We start from the raw sequence: 20,728 nt of genomic DNA on the forward strand, positions 1-20,728 counted from the left end.
TTTAGATTATAGGCCTGAGGGCAGGGACTGACTTGCTACTGATTTTTGTAAGCCACACCAGGAGTCTTGTCAGCTAAAGAGAGGGGTAAATATGTTTTAAATAAACAATAAATGTACCACAGTTCTCAAAAGGTGGCTCAGTTTGGCCACCAGTTGTAGAATAAAAATACACATAGAATCATAGAATGATAGAGTTGGAAGGGTCCTTGTAGGCCATCGAGTCCAACCCCCTGCTCACAGCAGGAAATCCACAGCTAGAGCATCTCCCGCAGATAGCTGTCCAGCCTCTGCTTGAAGACATCCAGCGAAGGGGATTCCACCACCTCCCTAGGCAGTCGGTTCCATTGCCAAACCGCCCTTACTGTCCAGAAGTTCCTTCTAATATCCAATCTGAATCTACGCTCCTGCAACTTAAAACCATTAGACCTAGTCCTACCCTCTGGGGCAGCAGAGAACAAATCTGTACCCTCCTCTATGTGACAGCCCTTCAGGTACTTAAAGAGTGCAATCATGTCACCCCTCAGCCTTCTCTTCACCAGACTGAACATGCCAAGTTCCTTCAACCTTTCCTCATAAGACTTGTTCTCCATACTGGCTATCATCCTTGTTGCCCTCTTCTGAACCCGCTCCAACTTGTCTATATCTTTCTTAAAATGAGGCGCCCAGACCTGAACGCAGTATTCCAGATGAGGCCTGACTAATGCAGAATATAGTGGGACTATTACTTCCCTCGACCTGGAAACTATAGCTCTGTTTATGCAGCCCAAAACCGCGTTTGCCTTTTTTGCCGCAGCATCACACTGCTGGGTCATGTTCAACTTGCGATCCACTACAATTCCAAGGTCCTTCTCACACGCACTACTGCTAAGCCGGGTATTTCCCATCCTGTACCCGTGCATTTTGTTTTTGTGACCTAAATGCAGAATCTTGCATTTGTCTTTATTGAATTTCATTTTATTAATTTCAGCCCAATTTTCTAGTCTATCCAGGTCCCTTTGGATTTTATTCCTGTCTTCCATTGTGTTAGCTATCCCTCCCAGTTTCGTATAATCTGCAGACTTCATAAGGCTTCCCTCCACCCTGATAAAAATGTTGAAGAGTATCGGCCCCAGGATAGAACCCTGTGGCACTCCACTGGAAACCTCCTTTCAGTCCAAAGCAGAGCCACCGACGACCACTCTTTGAGTACGGTTTTCCAACCAGTTGTGAATCCACCTGACAGTATTTCCATGTAGTCCACATTTGACCAGTTTGCTAATCAAAAGGTCGTGGGGGACTTTATCAAATGCTTTGCTGAAATCTAGATAGATGACATCTACAGCATTTCCACCATCTACTAAGCTAGTGACCCGATTAAAAAAAAGAGATGAGATTAGTTTGACAGGATTTTTTCTTGACAAACCCATGCTGGCTCCTACTAATCACAGCATTGTCATCTAGATAGTTGCCAATGGACTCTTTTATTATCTGTTCTAATATCTTTCCCGGTATTGAAGTCAAGATAAAAAGTGCGAAGCATTCACTGGAAGCACAAAAAGGAGGTCAAAAACCAGAATGCTGGAAAGATGTGGCTTTATTCTGTGCACAGTGGCACCAATAATTTCTTGTATATAAAAAAGAGAAATTTCTGTATAAAATATGTAAAAGCCCAACGTGTTTCAGCCTGTGTAGTCAAGCCTTCATCAGGGGAAAATTAAACTCTTCAGTAAAGTATTAAGACAACCTTTTTCTGGTATTTTCCTTATTGCTGTTGTCATGTAAAGCAAACTGAAACCCAAATTCAAAGACTATCTCCTTATCAATCTTGAACTGCAATCCCGACCCGTTACTGAGATTGCTACCGATGCAAGGTTGCACACTCTTCCCTTTTGGTGAGAAAACGGAGGCAAGATAGGTGTTGAGCAGTTCTGCCTTTTCCTTGTTATCTGTCAACATTTTGCCATCCTCACTGAGCAGCAGTCCCACCGTTTCCTTGGTCTTTCTCTTGCTTCGAACAAGCAACATGTCTGCCAGCTTCAGCAAAAAGTTACATGAATTATAAATAGTAGACAAACCGGATGAGGCCTGGCTCCCTATGGACTTGCATTCTGGATAAATTTCCCATGGGGATATAGTATATTCAGTAGAGACCAATCTGTTGGGGCTACTGCTGTACAGCCCTCCCAATAAGAATGTCAAGATTTTTTTTAACTCCCTCAAATCTCAATGCTACACACTTTTTCTTCTTCCACACACATTTGATACTTGTTTGAACTCTGAGAAGCTCAGCAAACCTTTATGTCATTCTACTGTTCTCTGGCCAATCAGCTCTCTGCACCATTCAGCAATCCTAACCTAAAAGTGTAGCTATGGCAAAGAGAGCCCTTCCCTTGGTTTGCCGGATTCTCAGCCCTATTAGAAAGCTTCTACTTCATCTCTTGTTAAGACGCCCATCTTACACAGGCACTATAGCAAATTAGGGCGGGGTCAGGGAGGAGTCTAGACTGCTTCAAGAGCAGCCCACTTGGTAGTCTTAGCCTATGTCAGAATCACATATTGGATCTGGGCATGCTCAGACATATCTAGACACATCAGTAAAAGAAATGGTGGAAAACTACTCTAAAAGCAGAGTTTGGTTTCTTCATAGGCCGGGCTGGACCCCATTTATTGTGGGGGTTAGGAAGAGAGGAGATTCATCTTGGTGGCAAACTGCCCCCAAAATGTTTGGCTGGTAACATAAGGTGGTGTGGAGGGAGAATCTGGGTCTTCATGGGCCAGACTGGACCTTTTTATTGTCGGGGTGGGAGAAGGTGGAAATTCTTGGTGGTAATCTGCCCCCCCTCCAGTGTTTGGTTGGCATCATAAGTGTGTGTGTGCGTGGAGAGAATCTATTTTATTTTTCATGGATGGGACCTGAACCAGACCTTTTTATTGTCAGGATGAGAGGGAGAGAAGATTCTTGGTGGCAAATATTATTTATTTATTTAAAGTATCTAAAAATTTGATATGGGTTTATGCAACATAATTAATCGCCATGGGGATGAGAGCAAGAACTTAATATCATTTTAATTAAAACAAAAACCCTAGGAGTACTTTGAAGGAGACCAGATGTTTCTTTTCTTTCTGAACCCAGGACTGTGTCTTTCATGATGGGGGCTGGGGGAGAACAGAGCAGGAGAGTAGTTGACAACACAGATATCCTGGCATTGGTAATCCAATAAGTAGGGCATGTGTGGGGTTGTTGCACACTTCCAGCCCCCGTTTTACTTTAAATGGAGGGGTGGAACCTGCATAAATGATCAAAAGGAGAAGGAATTTTGAGTTAAGCAAATCCCTGCTTTTATAAAAACCAAGAGACTTAAAAATGCTTTGTGTGAATGTCTTGCATCCCCACACCAGTGGAATACTGGAAGAACTTGTAGAATGTCCTGCTGCAGTATTCAGAACTGATCATATGGTGTGAACGACTCCTTTTTCTAACATTTTGGCTTCTTGTTTTTCCCCCACCTGCCATATCTTTTTCTCTGAGTGACAGGAACTTAACAGTTTACAGGATCTTCAGGCAATAACTATTATCTGTGATACTGCTGTGACAACAGCCAGAATCCTTTCTGAGCCAAAGCAAGGCACTTTACAGTTTAGTTTGGTGCTGTATGCAAAACTGGAATGCTTCAGTATCCACAGTATGTTTGCAAGGGAGGAGGATGGAGAGAAAACCAAAACTTGGCCACTCCCCCATGGCCTTGTTGGCCACACTTCCATAGCAGCCCTACCAAGTCTAGTGGGCACCAGCTGCCATTAGCGTATTGGAATATGAGTTCAGGTTAAAGTGGATTTGAAGGTGTTCATAGTGACATACACATACATTTCTGTGTTGCCTTCACTTTTCTGTGGAAATTTGCATTTGTAAGTATTCAGAATTGTATAGTTGGTTTCTGTACTCCAGTGGTGGCTATCTTTGGCCCTCTAGATGTTGCAAGACTACAGCTCCCATCTTTCCTGACTATTGGCCGTGGTGGCTCGGACTGATGGGAGTTGAAATCCAGTGACACCTGGAGAACCACAGGTTAGCTAACCCAGTTGCATCTGTTATGCACAGGTAGTTTTGAATTTTCTGAACATTCATCTTTTTATGGAAAGTCATTTCTATATCTGTGGTAGTAATGAAACAATAGTTTTCATTTTTTTGTGGGGTGGTCTTCACCTCAGCAGGCAATACCTTCCATCATATACTAAGTAATGCTGCCACCAGGACCTTTACTTCAGGTCCAATACTTGTTCTTTTTAGGATATGAGGATGCGAGGATATGTATTAATCTTATTATTTCATAAGTATTACTTTCCCTCTTGATTGTAATCGAGCAGTAGGCATGAGATAATGAAGACAACAGTATATTTATTATTTCACATTTGAAAGGTATTACACAATAAGTCACTTTGTCCTCCTCCAGCACATAGATTTAAGTTACTAGGTTTTATTAATTATATTAACTACTCATTATTGCTTCTTACATTCATACTGTCTCTCCTTAGACCCCCTCAAATCCTAGACCCTATATCCTTTTATCTAAATTTTCAACCACCACAGATCTAACTAAAGATAAATCCTATCCCTTTTTCTTCTGACCCCTCCAATATCACTCACCTCTAAACATATCACACTTCTTCCCATCCCACTCTTTCAGCCGATACTGACTCCCCGTCACTCATTTTACTCACTCTCAAGCAGTATTTACCATGAATAATATACATATTATTGTACCTACGGTGACAAGTGACAGATGACTAAATCCAGGGTGCATAAAGAGAGAGTGCCATGCAATGCAATTTATTTCTGCCTTGAAAAAAAGTCTTCCTTCAGAAAATGGAAGTCTTGTCCGAATGAAGAAAATAAAAAAGAACACAAACTCTGGCAAAAGAAATGCAAGAAGACAGTAAGGGATGCTAAAAAAGAATTTGAGGAGCACATTGCTAAGAACATAAAAACCAACAACAAAAAATTCTATAAATACATTCAAAGCAGGAGACCATCTAGGGAGACAATTGGACCCTTGGATGATAAGGGAGTCAAAGGTGTACTAAAGAACGATAAGGAGATTGCAGAGAAGCTAAATGAATTCTTTGCATCTGTCTTCACAGTGGAAGATATAGGGCAGATCCCTGAACCTGAACTAACATTTGCAGGAAGGGATTCTGAGGAACTGAGACAAATAGTGGTAACGAGAGAGGAAGTTCTAAGCTTAATGGACAATATAAAACCTGACAAATCACCGGGCCCGGATGGCATCCACCCGAGAGTTCTCAAAGAACTCAAAGGTGAAATTGCTGATCTGCTAACTAAAATATGTAACTTGTCCCTCGGGTCCTCCTCCGTGCCTGAGGACTGGAAAGTGGCAAATGTAATGCCAATCTTCAAAAAGGGATCCAGAGGGGATCCCGGAAATTACAGGCCAGTTAGCTTAACTTCTGTCCCTGGAAAACTGGCAGAAAGTATAATTAAAGCTAGATTAACTAAGCACATAGAAGAACAAGCCTTGCTGAAGCAGAGCCAGCATGGCTTCTGCAAGGGAAAGTCCTGTCTCAGTAACCTAGTAGAATTCTTTGAGAGTGTCAACAAGCATATAGATAGAGGTGATCCAGTGGACATAGTGTACTTAGACTTTCAAAAATCGTTTGACAAGGTACCTCACCAAAGGCTTCTGTGGAAGCTTAGCAGTCATGGAATAAGAGGAGAGGTCCTCTTGTGGATAAGGAATTGGTTAAGAAGCAGAAAGCAGAGAGTAGGAATAAATGGACAGTTCTCCCAATGGAGGGCTGTCGAAAGTGGAGTCCCTCAAGGATCGGTATTGGGACCTGTACTTTTCAACTTGTTCATTAATGACCTAGAATTAGGAGTGAGCAGTGAAGTGGCCAAGTTTGCTGACGACACTAAATTGTTCAGGGTTGTTAAAACAAAAAGGGATTGCGAAGAGCTCCAAAAAGACCTCTCCAAACTGAGTGAATGGGCGGAAAAATGGCAAATGCAATTCAATATAAACAAGTGTAAAATTATGCATATTGGAGCAAAAAATCTGAATTTCACATATACGTTCATGGGGTCTGAACTGGCGGTGACCGACCAGGAGAGAGACCTCAGGGTTGTGGTGGACAGCACGATGAAAATGTCGACCCAGTGTGCGGCAGCTGTGAAAAAGGCAAATTCCATGCTAGCAATAATTAGGAAAGGTATTGAAAATAAAACAGCCGATATCATAATGCCGTTGTATAAATCTATGGTGCGGCCGCATTTGGAATACTGTGTACAGTTCTGGTCGCCTCATCTCAAAAAGGATATTATAGAGTTGGAAAAGGTTCAGAAGAGGGCAACCAGAATGATCAAGGGGATGGAGCGACTCCCTTACGAGGAAAGGTTGCAGCATTTGGGGCTTTTTAGTTTAGAGAAAAGGCGGGTCAGAGGAGACATGATAGAAGTGTATAAAATTATGCATGGCCTTGAGAAAGTGGATAGAGAAAAGTTCTTCTCCCTCTCTCATAATACTAGAACTCGTGGACATTCAAAGAAGCTGAATGTTGGAAGATTCAGGACAGACAAAAGGAAGTACTTCTTTACTGAGCGCATAGTTAAACTATGGAATTTGCTCCCACAAGATGCAGTAATGGCCACCAGCTTGGATGGCTTTAAAAGAAGATTAGACAAATTCATGGAGGACAGGGCTATCAATGGCTACTAGCCATGATGGCTGTGCTCTGCCACCCTAGTCAGAGGCAGCATGCTTCTGAAAACCAGTTGCCGGAAGCCTCAGGAGGGGAGAGTGTTCTTGCACTCGGGTCCTGCTTGCGGGCTTCCCCCAGGCACCTGGTTGGCCACTGTGAGAACAGGATGCTGGACTAGATGGGCCACTGGCCTGATCCAGCAGGCTCTTCTTATGTTCTTATGAAATGGTAGCCCTCTCATTCCGCACAGTTAATTAACTGAAAATTGGTTTGGGTGAACACAAGCTCAGGTCTGTGTACAACTAGACCTTTTAGGATTATGACTATCATTTGTTTACCTTGGCCACATTTGCACAACCTAATAAGCAGGATTCATGGTTAAGGGTGTCGTGTGCGCCCCCTTTGCTTCACTTGAGTGGTAAAACTAAACAGGAAGGACTATCTTATTGTGACATGCACATCTGGAATCTGGGTTGTAGCTCCCAGACAAGCCAGGCTGGTAAATCAGGGTATGGCTTTCGAATCCTGGCTTGTTTTAGTGCAACAAACCCTTTCTGATTGGTTTTACTTGCTTGCGAGAAGGGACGAGTGAAGTGAGAGCAAATGAGCTGCATGCATTAGCACACTACACATTCCTGATTTACCTTGGGGTGTGCAAATACAGCAGTTGTGTAGCCCACATGCCAATGGGAATAACAGATATACGTGCTTGTGCATTATACTAACCATGTAGTGGAAAATATACTTTGTCCATTTGTCTTTCTGTCCAATTCAATTCGGGCTCAATTCAAAGTGCTGGTTTTGACTTATAAAGCCTTACACGGCTTGGGACCACAATACCTGATGGAGTGCCTCTCCCGATATGAACCTACCCGTACACTACGTTCAACATCAAAGGCCCTCCTTCGGGGGCCTACCCAGAGAGAAGCCCGGAAGGTGACAACAAGGAAACGGGCTTTCTCTGTGGTGGCCCCCGAATTATGGAACTCTCTCCCTGATGAGGTACGCCTGGCGCCAACATTGTTATCTTTTCGGCACCAGGTAAAAACCTTTTTATGCTCCCAGGCATTTTAAGCACTTTAACATCTACTTTTAACAACTACATTTAACACTACAATCTTAATATTTTAGTAATTTTAACTTTTTAACATCTTTACATCTTAATACTTTAAACTGATTTAATATGTTTTTATATTTAATTTTTAGGATTGTGTTGTAGTTGTTTATCTGTTTAATTATATTTAGCTACTTTTGATACATTGTTTAAGTCGTGATATATGTTTTAATTGTATACTGGATGTTTTTATGTTGTAAACCGCCCAGAGAGCTTCGGCTATTGGGTGGTATAGAAATATAATTAATTAATTAATAAATAAAATATAAGATATATATAAGATATATGTAAGATATATTTTACTGTGCCTTCATGTGTTTTGTCATGAGTCAATAAGGCATTGCTACCGCCCCCCCCAAAAAAAATTAAGTGCTGGGTTTCAAGCTTAGAATATTTAACATCTTCCCTGTTGTTATGCAGAGAGAATCTTTGAAGACCATGAAAACTTGGTTGAAAACCTCCTCAACTGGACAAGAGACAGTCAAAATAAACTTATGTTTGTAGAACGTATAGAAAAATATGCACTTTTCAAAAATCCCCAGGTCAGTATATTGGGTTTTTTCTGCACCTGAGCACCATTTCTGCCACTTGATCTATATTTTTAAAGCAGTAAACACAAAACATATACAATGAGGGAAGTGATATAATTATATAAAACAAATTAACGGCTGAACTAAGGCAGAGACAGCTTTTCATGTGAGCTTTTGCCAGTTGGCAAAAAAATCTCCCTTTTGGCAGTTTTTCGGGATGCTGCAAAAGCGTAGTCAGCATGAAGACAGTCTGGCCTAAGTCTGAATTAGCATCATCATTGCCTCTTGATTATTTTTAATACTGACTCCATGATCCCATTTGGGTGTCACCAGAAAGAGGTATGGAGACCAGTATCTGTGTGTGTTGTAGTTTTGCATATAGACTCAGTTATCTGAATCTATCAGGGGGGGAAATACTTTTTTGGTTGTTAAGATCAAATATTACCTTTCTGACTTTATAGCTTTTTAGGAGGAAGTCTGGATAAGTTTTTGCTCACAAACAGCACTTTATCAGCATGGGAATATCATGATGATTTAATTTCTGAATTATTCAAAATGCTTCAGCCGAAGTCTCAATTCCTCTTTTACAGAATTATCTTCTAGGGAAAAGAGAAACCTCTGAAATGGCAGACAGGAACAAGGAAGTACTACTGGAGGTAACACTTTCCAGAATATTTATGAGGTGGTGCATTTTACTGCTGCTTCTATTCATTTATTGCCATGCAAGAATGGGGAAGGAATCTAAGTCCTGCCCCTCAAGCTCATAATCTAAATCCGTTGGGCAAGTCAGTAATAAGGGATGGGGTAGAACTTGATAAGCTTTAATAAAAACCATTAACACCCAGTGAAAGATTTTTGAAATTCAGTGGCATGATACTACTGGCCGTTGACTCTAACGGACAGAAAATCTGATGATTCAAGGGTAGATAATGTGTATGAGAAGAAATGTTCCTGTGAATACATAATGTTGTCTTCAAATTTGTGTTAACCTTCTATTCTAGGAGTGTTTTTGTGGAAGCTCAGTAACAGTGCCAGAAATTGAGGGAGTGTTGTGGCTGAAGGATGATGGCAAAAAATCCTGGAAGAAGCGTTACTTTCTTCTTCGAGCTTCTGGGATCTACTATGTTCCAAAAGGAAAAGCAAAGGTGAATTTTCTCTTTCTAAAACTGATTTTAGTCTTGTTTTGCTGTCACCTTTTCAAAACGCAAGCACATCCAGTCATTTCATTGTTGACTTTGTTCCATTAAAATTATACAATTACTAGGAAAAAATACAGAGGGTTTTTCCTCTCCCTGCATTCCCTCACCAAATCTGCTCTGGAGGATTGCGGGGAAACCCAGAACAGACTTAGGGGGCACGCAAGGACAAGAGAGGGAGGGGAAGTTCCACTGCTCAGCCATTAACCGAACTACTTTGTTGGTACTAGCCTTGCACATTATCCATAACATAAGAATGGATCACCGTCAAGATTTTATGTCTGGCTTGGATTTCATTATCATCTTATTCCTACATCTAACAGAGTACTTGGTCATCATGTGCTTATCAGCAGGCCCATAAAATGGGGACACCCAGAGGCAAATTAATGGTTCTTCAAAAATATTCAGAAAAAAATGTTGTAATTAGTTTTTAAAAGAGAGGACCTCAAAAGTGGTCTGATGAAGCTTATCTAAATCTCCTTCAGCCAACTTGTTCAGCATTCCACAGTTCCTGTAGGGCTGTAACCATTGTTTCTTTCTCATCTTTGTTGTAATAAACACAAAGCTAGTTACTTTCTTTTGTGATAGTTTCAGTGTAAAATTACATCTCAGTGGGGGCTTTGAAATTATATTAAACATATGGCCACCTATAAAGGGAGTTAACCAAAACATAGTTTTTGATGACTCCTCTTCCCACGTTTTGATTGACCCTTTGAAATACTGGTCTCCATGCTGGACCATTGTGAATGAAAACCCTCCAATAATGATGAAAATCCCTATTTAATATTCACTACCAGCTCATAAAAAACCTTCATGTCCCCTATCTGTCATGCTTTCCTTCATTTCCTGTTGATTTCTATTAGCACATCATAGTCGAAATATATATTTATTTTTTAATAGCTTCTATATTGATTTACTGTGTCCCATGAAGGCATTCCTTTTACATCAGAGGGAGTGTTTTCATAAGAAACACTGGCATTTTAATCTAACTTGAAATTCTTTTCATATTTGAGAAATCCTAGAACATTATTTGACACTGGTCTTGTAATATGTCTGCTGCTTATATAATGCTAATGTTTTTGCCCCCGTCCTGGACCTATGGGTTAATAGTTCACTTTTAGTAGTAGGAGAGCAGCAGATTACCTGTTTTGATTCTAGTTGTCTTCTGATACTAGTTTCTTGAAACGAATGCACTGGTATTTGGCAAGATGTATTTCTTGTATTTACATTAACTTGGAAGCATACACAGGATATAACGTTGAAAGAGTTATGGTAAAATGATTTGTAAATTTCTTTTCATGACCAAGTATGTGTTTCTTTATAGGTCTCTCGGGATCTTGTATGCTTTCTTCAGTTGGACCATGTAAATGTTTACTATGGGCAAGACTACCGGAATAAGTATAAAGCCCCTACAGACTATTGCTTAGTACTGAAGGTAAATGTTGAATAGTAGCTGTCAATATGAAAAATGAAAAGGTGAACGGAAGTTGGCATGCATCTTGTATCTTACATGCTGCAAACACAAAAAATAATCTTTTGTATCATCCAATGTTGATTAGAAAGCTTTATGTCCCCCTGATCAGTCTGCGCCTAAGGCCATACTATCCTGAACACACCGGATCTTGTCTGATTTTGGAAGCTAAACAGGGTCAGGCCTGGTTAGTACTTGGATGGGAAACCACCTAGGAATACCGGGTGCCGTAGGCTTACCGGAAGGCATTGGTAAACTACCTCTGAATACCTCTTACCATGAAAACTCTATGAATATATCCAAAAAAGATTCATAAGGACGCCATAAGTCAGAATCGACTTGAAGGCATATAACAACAAACAGTCTGCATACAGATCCCATTTTTCATTTGCCTATGAGGGAAGAGAACAAGTTCTTAATCATATTTTGCTGCAATTTCTTTCAATAGTTTTAATGAAGTATGAATCATAACATTCAAAGCTGGCGTTCCTTACTTTTGAACCTAGTGCTATCACACATTGCAATAACATTGAGCATGGTTATTCTGCTCCCCTAGGAGTAGTCTTAACTGCTGGTTCTGTAAGGTTGGTTTAAAAAAAAAATCAGTTCAACCTGATCATATAAAATATTCCTCTTGCAGCATCCTCAGATTCAGAAGAAATCTCAATATATTAAATATCTGTGTTGTGATGATATCAGAACCCTACATCAGTGGGTAAATGGCATCCGCATTGCTAAGGTATGTTTTGCTTTTCTGTTCTTTTCACAAGACTTCATGATTTATTTACTGTAGTCTAAGAGTTGGAAAGTATCAATACAGAGTGGTGTTGCTAATGTTTACCTGAAACCAGCCCCACAAATAAGGATTGATGGAGCAAGTCACCAGCCTACCCTCATCCAGGAGAGAGGAAAGGCAACTACAGAACTTTACTATGTCTTGGAGTGCTGTGGTTGCTGTATCTGTACAGGCAGTCATCCTTTCTTCTGTCAGAAAATAGATGGCTCCTGCATTCTGTGTTTGTGTGTGTGGTCTCTTGGAAATTATTATTTCCACCTATGGACAACCAAGCATGTATCCAGTTAAAATAACAATTGAAATACCATTTTTGCGGGTCCCACCCCTGTCAAGATCTTGAGGAGGATAATACTGAATAAAGCAAGCCAGTAGCACTGGTGGAAATTTTTCTAAAAGTTAAACTACTGAGGGAGAAAATGGGCAAGGAGCCAACATACAGATTTTTCCTGAGTGGGGAGACATTTAAAGTTCACTGTCAAGTCAAGACCCCCACTTTAGGCTGTGTTTCTCCACTCCATTGCATGGGCAGTGGATATACATTTGCAATTGCACAGTTAAAACTAGTGCACCAACTGCGCCCATTCCTGAAGATGTCTGATCTGGCCACAGTGACACATGCCTTAGTCACATCCCGTTTGCATTATGGTAACGTGCTCTGCTTGGGGCTACATTTGAAGAAGGTTCAGAAACCTCAGTTGGTCCAAAGTTGTTAACTGGGGCTGGTTACAGGGAGCACACAACCCCACTGTTACAGGAGCTCCACTGGTTACCGGTTTGTTTCTGAGCACAATTCGAAGTGCTGGTTATGATCTATAAAGCCCTATACAACTCGGGTCCCAATTATCTAAAGTTAAGTAAGTAAATAAGTAAAATCTTTATTACGGTCCAAGACGAGCAATAATTATCTAAAGGACCATATCTTTCTATATGAGCCTGTTCACTGAGCACTGATACCATCGGGAGAGGCCCTTCTTTCGGTCTCGTCTCCCTCACAGGCATGTCTGGCGGGAACACGGGCAAGAGCCTTTTCGGTGAGTGCCTTCTGGGTCTCGAACTCCCTTCCTAGGGTGGTTAGACTGGCTCCCTCCCTGCTGTTCTTCTGTCAGCAGGTAAAGACTTCTTGGTTGCGAAAGGCTTTTGGGAACTGACTGCAAGGGCTATTAAATAGGGTGCTGTTTTTACTGATTTGTATTTGGTGGGGGTTTTCTAATCACACTGTTTTAAATGGTTTTTGTAGTTGGTTTGATTGCATTTTAATTATAACTTTGTATGTTTTATTTATGTGTTTTTAACTGTATTGTTTTAATTTTTGTAAGCCTCCTTGAGTCCCAGTTCTGGGGGAAAGGTGGGATATAAATGAATAAAATAATAAATGGTCACACACATAATTCAGAGCATTGGTGATGAATATGAACTGATTCACACAAGCTTAACATTTGTTCTATGTATTTGTAGTAGTTGCTGGCAGTTTTATCTGCAAAAAGGATATGGCAGATTATCCCTGAATCTGAATGAGTGGAGATGGCTGGCAGTCACCTGACTAGGCCTCCTGGTTGAGTTGTGCACATTGGCCCACACCTCTTGTACAGCCTAGTTTGCTTAACCATGGATTTATGGCTTGGCATTAGGTCCAAATGTGGCTACAGTTTTCCATGGCAGGAACACTGGAACTTTAAAATTCAGATTTAAATAAAAGTTTTTTTACTAATATTGAGTAAATAAAAATTGATATTTAAAAATTTTTAAATCATCCATTTTTATTTACTCTTGACTGGTCATCAGAGCATGTATTTCTAGGCTTGTCCAGCACATTAAATCTAAAGTATGTTCAAATTAATAGGTAGTATCCAATTTTAGTCCCCCTTAGAGGACTTCAAATCAATGGACTTGGGCCGCCTGGAGGGAATGGGAATTGGAGGCACTGTTCTATGGTGGTTCCGTTCCTATCTCTCTGACAGGCACCAACGGGTAGCATTGGGAGAGGAGGTTTCGGACCCTTGGCCTCTTAATTGTGGTGTGCCACAGGGCTCTATCCTCTTTCCCATGCTATTTAACATCTATGTAAAGCCGCTGGGAGCTATCATCAGGAGATTTGGGTTGCAGTGCCACCAATATGCGGATGACACTCAGCTCTATCTCTCATTTAAGTCCTCACCGGAGTTGGCTGTGGGTACCATTTCCAAGTGCCTGGAGTCCGTAAGTGAATGGATGGGAGGAAACAGGCTGAAACTGAACCCCGACAAGACCGAGATACTGCTTGTGGGAGACAAGAGAAGATTGGGAGATATCGACCTGGTGTTGAATGGGGTAAGATTGCCCCTAAAGGACCAGGTCCACAGCCTCGGGGTCGTTCTTGACTCCAAGCTGTCCATGGAGGCTCAGGTGTTAGCAGTGAGCCGGGCAGCTTGGTATCAGTTACACCTGATACAGAGGCTGCGACCCTATCTTCCGGTTTATCTGCTCCCGCGAGTAGTGCATGCCCTGGTCTCCTCTCGCTTAGACTACTTTAATGCGCTCTACGTTGGGCTACCCATGAAGATGGTTCAGAAATTACAACTGGTACAAAATGCGGCGGCACGGCTGATTAAGAATGGCCGCCGCTGGAATCACATCACTCCAGTGTTAGAAGACCTACACTGGTTACCAGTTGTCTACCGAGCCCAATTCAAGGTGTTGGTGTTAACCTTTAAAGCCCTACACGGTTTCGGTCCAGTTTATCTAAAGGAGCGCCTCCAGCATCACCAAATGTGCCGCCTTACAAGATCAGCCTCACAAGACCTTCTCTCGGTCCCGCCAGTGAAAACAACCAGGCTGGTGCGGACTAGAGAGAGGGCATTCTCGATTGTGGCCCCCACCTTCTGGAACTCTCTCCCATATGATCTTCGCCATGCCCCCTCCTTGGTAGGCTTTCGCCAAGGATTAAAAACATGGCTATTTCAGCAGGCATACAGGATCCCTAGCAAATTTTAGTATATAACGTACAGATGTGGGTGGGTTGATTAGTTGAAGACTGTATTTATATGTCGTATTTATATTGTATTTATATGCTGTATTTTAATTTATGTGCGCCGTCTAGAGTGGCCGTTACTCGGCCAGATAGGCAGCATAAAAATAAATTTTTATTATTATTTATTATTATTGGTGCGACTTATTTGGGTATCATCCAGTCTGCTTGCTGTGTCCACTTATTTTCACACTGAAGCATTTCCAGATTACAAATACTTCACTCATAGGCAAAAAAACTTGCGGTTTAAGAACATACCTATAGCCCACAGCTATTTCTATCAAACTTTAAAAAGCAGGGAAATTGGGCAGCTATAGTGAATGCACCAGGGGAGCAGCAGACCTGACCTCCTCTCTGAGATATTGTACTGCCCTACAAAGTTGTCAAAATGCAAACACCATTTGGGTTGGTCTTTCACAGTCCAATCCACTTCCTGTGTAGCTTGGAAGAATTTGGTAACGTGCCTCTGAGCATATGGTGAGTGGTGGCAACACCTGCCATCTCCAAAGATGGAGAATTATATTGTTGTATGTTTGTTGGTGTTCTTCTTACTTTGCTTCTTTCCTGTGTTACTAATGTTTCTACAGAGAATCTACACTAGAAAATTTTATTTCCCTCATTATTCATCCCAGAAATCTGTGTCAAATTTATTTTTATTAATTTCAAAGCCTTTTTATTGGTCAGTGTCATATGATGGTGAAGACAGCCTTTTGTGTTTCAAATTGGAGGTTATGTTCTATTTCTATTTTGGGCACATTAACAGTGGAATCTGAAACTGCAGTTTGATGAAAAATCAGACTGATTCCAATATGTTGCTACTTCAGCAATGACTCTAGCTGTTGGAAAAAAGAGGATGCGTATTTTCAGCCTGCTATGTTTAAACCACTTTATTTAAGGCAAGGTGGGCACAGTCAATTAAAAACATAGAGCACACCTAGCATTTTGCTAGAATATATTTCACCTACCACTATTTTATCTTGTGCAAATTGAGACACTCCTGAGGTCGACTGGAGACTATTCTGCAGAAGTCAGTGCCATTATTCCACAATTATGTTTGGAGTTTTTTTAGTCTAAATTTTGGAAAGAGTTGCTGTACTTCACATATTCACAGAAATAGAAAGAAAAGAAAATGATTTCCTGTAGGAAACTTCATTAAAATTGCAAAGGAAATCAGACATATTCAAAGTGACCATCTGAACTATATCAACTGTCTTAATAATGTTGCTTCCTCCCTGCTAAAACAAGATCAGCGCAGCACGTCTTGTTTCTCTTATTTGGGCTGATTGCAGGTGTTGCCACCACTCACCATATGCTCAGAGGCACATGTTACCAAATTCTTCCAAGCTACACAGCAAGTGGATTGGACTGTGAAAGACCAACCCAAATGGTGTTTGCATTTTGACCAATTTGTAGGGCAGTCCAATATCTCAGAGAGGAGTTCAGGTCTCCTGCTCCCCTGGTGCATTCACTATAGCTGCCCAATTTCCCTGCTTTTTAAAGTTTGATAGAAATAGCTGTGGGCTATAGGTACATTCTTAAACCGCAAGGTTTTTTTTACTATGAGTGAATTTCCCTGCTTTTTAATCCAGCAGGTAAGAAATGGGATCCTGTCTAAGTTTGCTGAGAATGGATTGATCATTTGCATGCTTATTGAGTTCAATGGGATTTATTCCCCTGCAATCATGCTTAGGATAGGTGAAACTGACCACAGAGGATGGGGAGGGGAGGAAATGCAATGCAGAGGGGAGGACTGGGAGGGAGCAGGCAGGAGGGGGAGGGGTGCAGAAGGACAGATTTGATCATTTGCATGCTTATTGAATTTACTCCTGTGCAATCATGTTTAGGGTAAAACTGACTAGGGGGAGGAAGGGAGGGCTGGAGTGGGCAGGGGAGGAGGGAGAGGGGAAGGAGGGGGAAAGCAGGTCTGATCATTTGCATGCTTATTGAGTTCAATGGGATTTACTCCTATGTAATCTTGGTTAGGATAGGAAAAACTGACCATGGGGGAGGAGGAGGGGAAGGGGAAGGAACGTATTGGAGGGGGGCAAAGGAAGGGGGAGGGCAGATTGATTGATTGATTGCACTTGTATACCGCCCCATAGCCGAGGCTCTCTGGGAGGTTTACAGCAATCAAAAACATTAAAACAAATATACAATTTAAAACACAATTTTAAAATTTAAAACAATATACAAACAATTTAAAACACATGCTAAAATGCCTGGGAGAAGAGGAGAGTCTTGATCATTTCCATGCTTATTAGAGTTCAGTGGTATTCACTTCCGTGCAATCATGCTTAAGATAGGTAAAACTGACCATGGGGAGGAGGAAGGGGAGGGGAGGAGGGGATTGGAAGGAGATGGGGATGGGGAGGGAGGGGCAAAGGAAGGGGGAGGGGAGGGGCAAGAGGGAGGGATAGGAGGGAGGAGATGGGAGGGTGGGTTTGATCATTTGCATACTTTTTGAGTTCAATGGGATTTATTTCTGTGCAATCATGTTTGAAAATGGAAATGGACTGCCTTCAAGTCAATCCCCACCTATGGCGACCCTTTGAACAGAAGTGGTTTCACCATTGCCTTCCTCTGAGACTGAGAGGCAGTGACCAGCCCAAGGTCACCCAGTCAGCTTCATGGCTGTGTGGGGATTCGAACCCTGCTCTTCCAGGTCATAGTCCAAAACTGACCCAGGGAAGAGGCAGGGAGGAGAGGAGGAGGGCGAGGAGATTGGGTGTGTGGGCACTGAGCAGAAGGGAAGCCCCGTCCCTTTCCAAAAGGAAAACATTGCAAACAGTATCATTCTTATTCAGGCTTTCCCCCACCTTTTTATTCTACCGCAGGCACATGTAGCCTCCCACCAACATTTAAACCAAAGCCACATCCACACCAGGCCTTTATTTCGCTTTGGACAGGCATGGCTTCTCTCAAAGAATCCTGGGAAGTGTAGTTAGTGAAGCGTGCTGAGAGTTGCTAGGAGATGTCCTGTTCACCTCACAGACTTCAATCAGAGTGGCTGACTGTTAAACCAGTCTGGTCTGTGGAGCTCTCTCAGTGGAACAGGAGTCTCATGTCAGCACCCTTCATAAACTACACTTCCCAGGATTCTTTGAGGGAAGCCATGACTGTCTCACATGAAATCAAAGTCTGGTGTGGGTGTGGCCCTCTGATTAGCCAAGCCCAGCAGCTGTGAGGCTTTTAGAACACTGACAGTTGGTCCTTACTGAGCATGCCCCGCATTAGCATAGGGCCCCAGCCAAAATTTCTTAAATTAATTAAAAATCAGCTAGGCATTTTTTCAACTTTTAAACTGCAGTAGATGAAGGTCAGAGTATGGGGCAACATCAGTATTAGGATTACAGGTACTCTGTGAATGTGACTGATTTTTAATGAATTTCAACAGATTATGAGAACAGAGAAAAAAGTCCAAAAGGGCTCTGAGGTTTTTCTCTCTCTTTTTACACTTTGAACTGTCTATTCTCTCTGACTGTTTTGTGTATCGCCATGAAAATTGACAGCGTTGTTAAGCAAGCGTTTCTGAGTTCAGGACTATAAGTTTTGTAAGGTTTTGTTTTGAAATGAGCTTATAGGAAGCCTCAGAATGGCAGGGGGGGTATTTTCCATTTAACATTGCAGAATGTGAAAAATCCCTGCTGGCTATAGTATACAGCCACTCTTGTGGCTGTATAATATTTTTAATTTTATTATTCCTCTTTTGAGATGTCAGCCAATCTGCATGTAACCATCCCTCTTCCTAAGATTCCATGTCATAATGAACTTGGGACTACATCTGTCGGTTCTTTTTTTCAAGATATGTTAACATAGATCTAATAAAGGTAGCTGTCTGGAGAATTGTAATTCAGTGATTAGAAAAACTATTGTTTGGAACTACCAATTTAACCCTTATGGCACTTTCCATATATCTGCCCAGAAACTGTAATATTATTCCATGAGGCAATCCGCTGTTTCTAGCTTTCTGGGTAGATTAGTAGTAAGAATCCAAGAAACAAAGACACCAATACTTCGACATGAAACAAAGTTTCAACTAATATTACAGTGTGGGTTTTGACAGAAATAAGCCTGCTAGTCTAAAATGAAAGGTTGTGCAGTGGGGATAGGTTGGATAAGCTTGGAATGTAAATCATGCAGATTGGAAAGATACGTTCTACAAGTGTTCACAATTCCTCTTTTATTTTGTTCAGTACGGGAAACAATTGTATGTGAACTATCAAGAAGCTCTGAAAAGGACAGAATCCGCATATGACTGGACGTCCCTCTCCAGCTCTAGTATTAAGTCAGGATCCAGCTCCTCTAGTTTGCCAGGTAAGTTCCAATATGCCTTAAAAATACACTTCATTCTCCCTCCATAAAATGTTTTAAAAGTTTTCATTTAGTGTTAAAAAAAATACACTTCTATCTTTACATCTCTGTGGTAACATGTATACCTACGATTTAATTCAGAAACAAGCAGCTTTTAAAACTGAAAGGAAGTGGATTAAAGAATAATTACAGTGAGACCGTGTTTATATGACTTAAAACTAGTCGTCAAACCATCAAGATGAGACAAGTTTCTGCTGACTCAGTCTATTTTTCCAGCTTGCTTAAAATGCTGTCTTGAACATTTTAGGGGAAGCATTTGATTCTATTGCATATCTTTGAGTTCGTACATGGTGTCAAGGTGTAGATTGTACATACAGCACAGTGTAGGACTGATCCATCCAAATCAATATGTTCTATTTATGTGGGAGTTGTTTGTTGTTAACAAAGCAGCCAAATGTGTGTTCTACATTCCTTTCAACAGAATCACAGTCCAATCATTCTAATCAATCTGACAGTGGAGTTTCAGACACCCAAACAAGTCATGTCCGTTCTCAAAGTATCGTCAGCTCTATCTTCTCAGAGGCTTGGAAACGGGGTACTCAAATGGAAGAGTCCAGCAAGATTAGTGTAAGTATTTTACCATTGGAGGTACTAGATTATCATCATAGGACATGAATTTTACCATTGTAGAACCTTGGCCTTGCTTGTAAGTCATGATTCCTATGCCAAAGAAGCAGCCAGAATTCTCCATTAAATGTGAAACAGCAAAACTTCATACATTCTGAGAATATGCCATTACGGTAACAGTTGCTTCATGTCACACCTTGGTCCCTGTGTTTTATGCTGTGTTTTGTTTTGTTTTCCTGTTGCCTCGCAGTCTCATTTGGCAAATGCAAAACCCGGAACAGCTCAGAGCTCCACTGCAGTGATGACTTAAGCAGGGGTAGAGTTAAGGTCAGGGGCCTTGTTTGAACTATTAACCTGGGTGAATGATGCAACCAAAATCGTACAGACTAACTTTTTTCAAGATATCTAATCTTTTAAACACATTGATTAGCTCACAACTGCCTGAGTCTTTAGTGCGCTAATTTGACGATGTCATGCACCCCACCCCACATTTATTATTAAATTGTCATGGTTCTGGTTTAGCACAGATTGCTAAGAAAGTCTTCACAGAATGAAGAATTTTAGAACAGTTGTACAGCTTACTGAATTTCAGATATGTATTCTTTGCAATAGTGTGCATAAATCTAAATCACAGAAATCCATAGATCCACAGTGCTTAGCTCAAATAATCACAAAGAAAAACATTCATAAAATGCAGAATTGTTCATTTTGTGGTAAGTTATCTATTAATATAGGTCACAAAGTAAATCAGCTTAATAATTTGACCAGAACTCTTGGTACCTTCTGTCTGTTCTTCTGTTTGACCTCTTGCTCTGCTCCCCCCCCCGTATAATAATCCCTGCATGCTTTGACAGCCCTTCCTACACTATGAAATGTTAGTCCTGATGGTTTTCACTCCATCCCCTCTCTGTTGATTAGGTTGTTAACATGCATTTCCACACCACCCCAAATTTGGTTCTTATGCACCGGGGGTGGCATTATGCGTT

General features: G+C 41.2%; 1 protein-coding gene and 1 pseudogene across 5 annotated transcripts in view; both read left to right on the forward strand.

Annotated features, from left to right (window-relative positions):
* The window catches only part of RAPH1 (Ras association (RalGDS/AF-6) and pleckstrin homology domains 1), a 108,436-nt gene that overhangs the window by 84,518 nt on the left and 3,190 nt on the right, over positions 1-20,728 (forward strand). For 4 of the 5 annotated variants that reach the window (XM_061607923.1, XM_061607924.1, XM_061607925.1 and 1 more), the window contains 7 exons: positions 8,228-8,349; positions 8,928-8,993; positions 9,339-9,482; positions 10,858-10,968; positions 11,645-11,743; positions 18,998-19,118; positions 19,597-19,742. In XM_061607923.1, the coding sequence (XP_061463907.1) occupies positions 8,228-8,349; positions 8,928-8,993; positions 9,339-9,482; positions 10,858-10,968; positions 11,645-11,743; positions 18,998-19,118; positions 19,597-19,742 (809 nt within the window). Of the gene's footprint in view, positions 1-8,227; positions 8,350-8,927; positions 8,994-9,338; positions 9,483-10,857; positions 10,969-11,644; positions 11,744-18,997; positions 19,119-19,596; positions 19,743-19,992; positions 20,245-20,728 lie in introns of those variants that run through there. The other variant, XM_061607927.1, reaches the window with a different exon arrangement.
* On the forward strand, positions 11,122-11,240 carry LOC133378523 (5S ribosomal RNA; annotated as a pseudogene).

Source organism: Rhineura floridana, chromosome 2 (assembly GCF_030035675.1).
Source record: "Rhineura floridana isolate rRhiFlo1 chromosome 2, rRhiFlo1.hap2, whole genome shotgun sequence".
NCBI classification, from domain to species: Eukaryota; Metazoa; Chordata; class Lepidosauria; order Squamata; family Rhineuridae; genus Rhineura; species Rhineura floridana.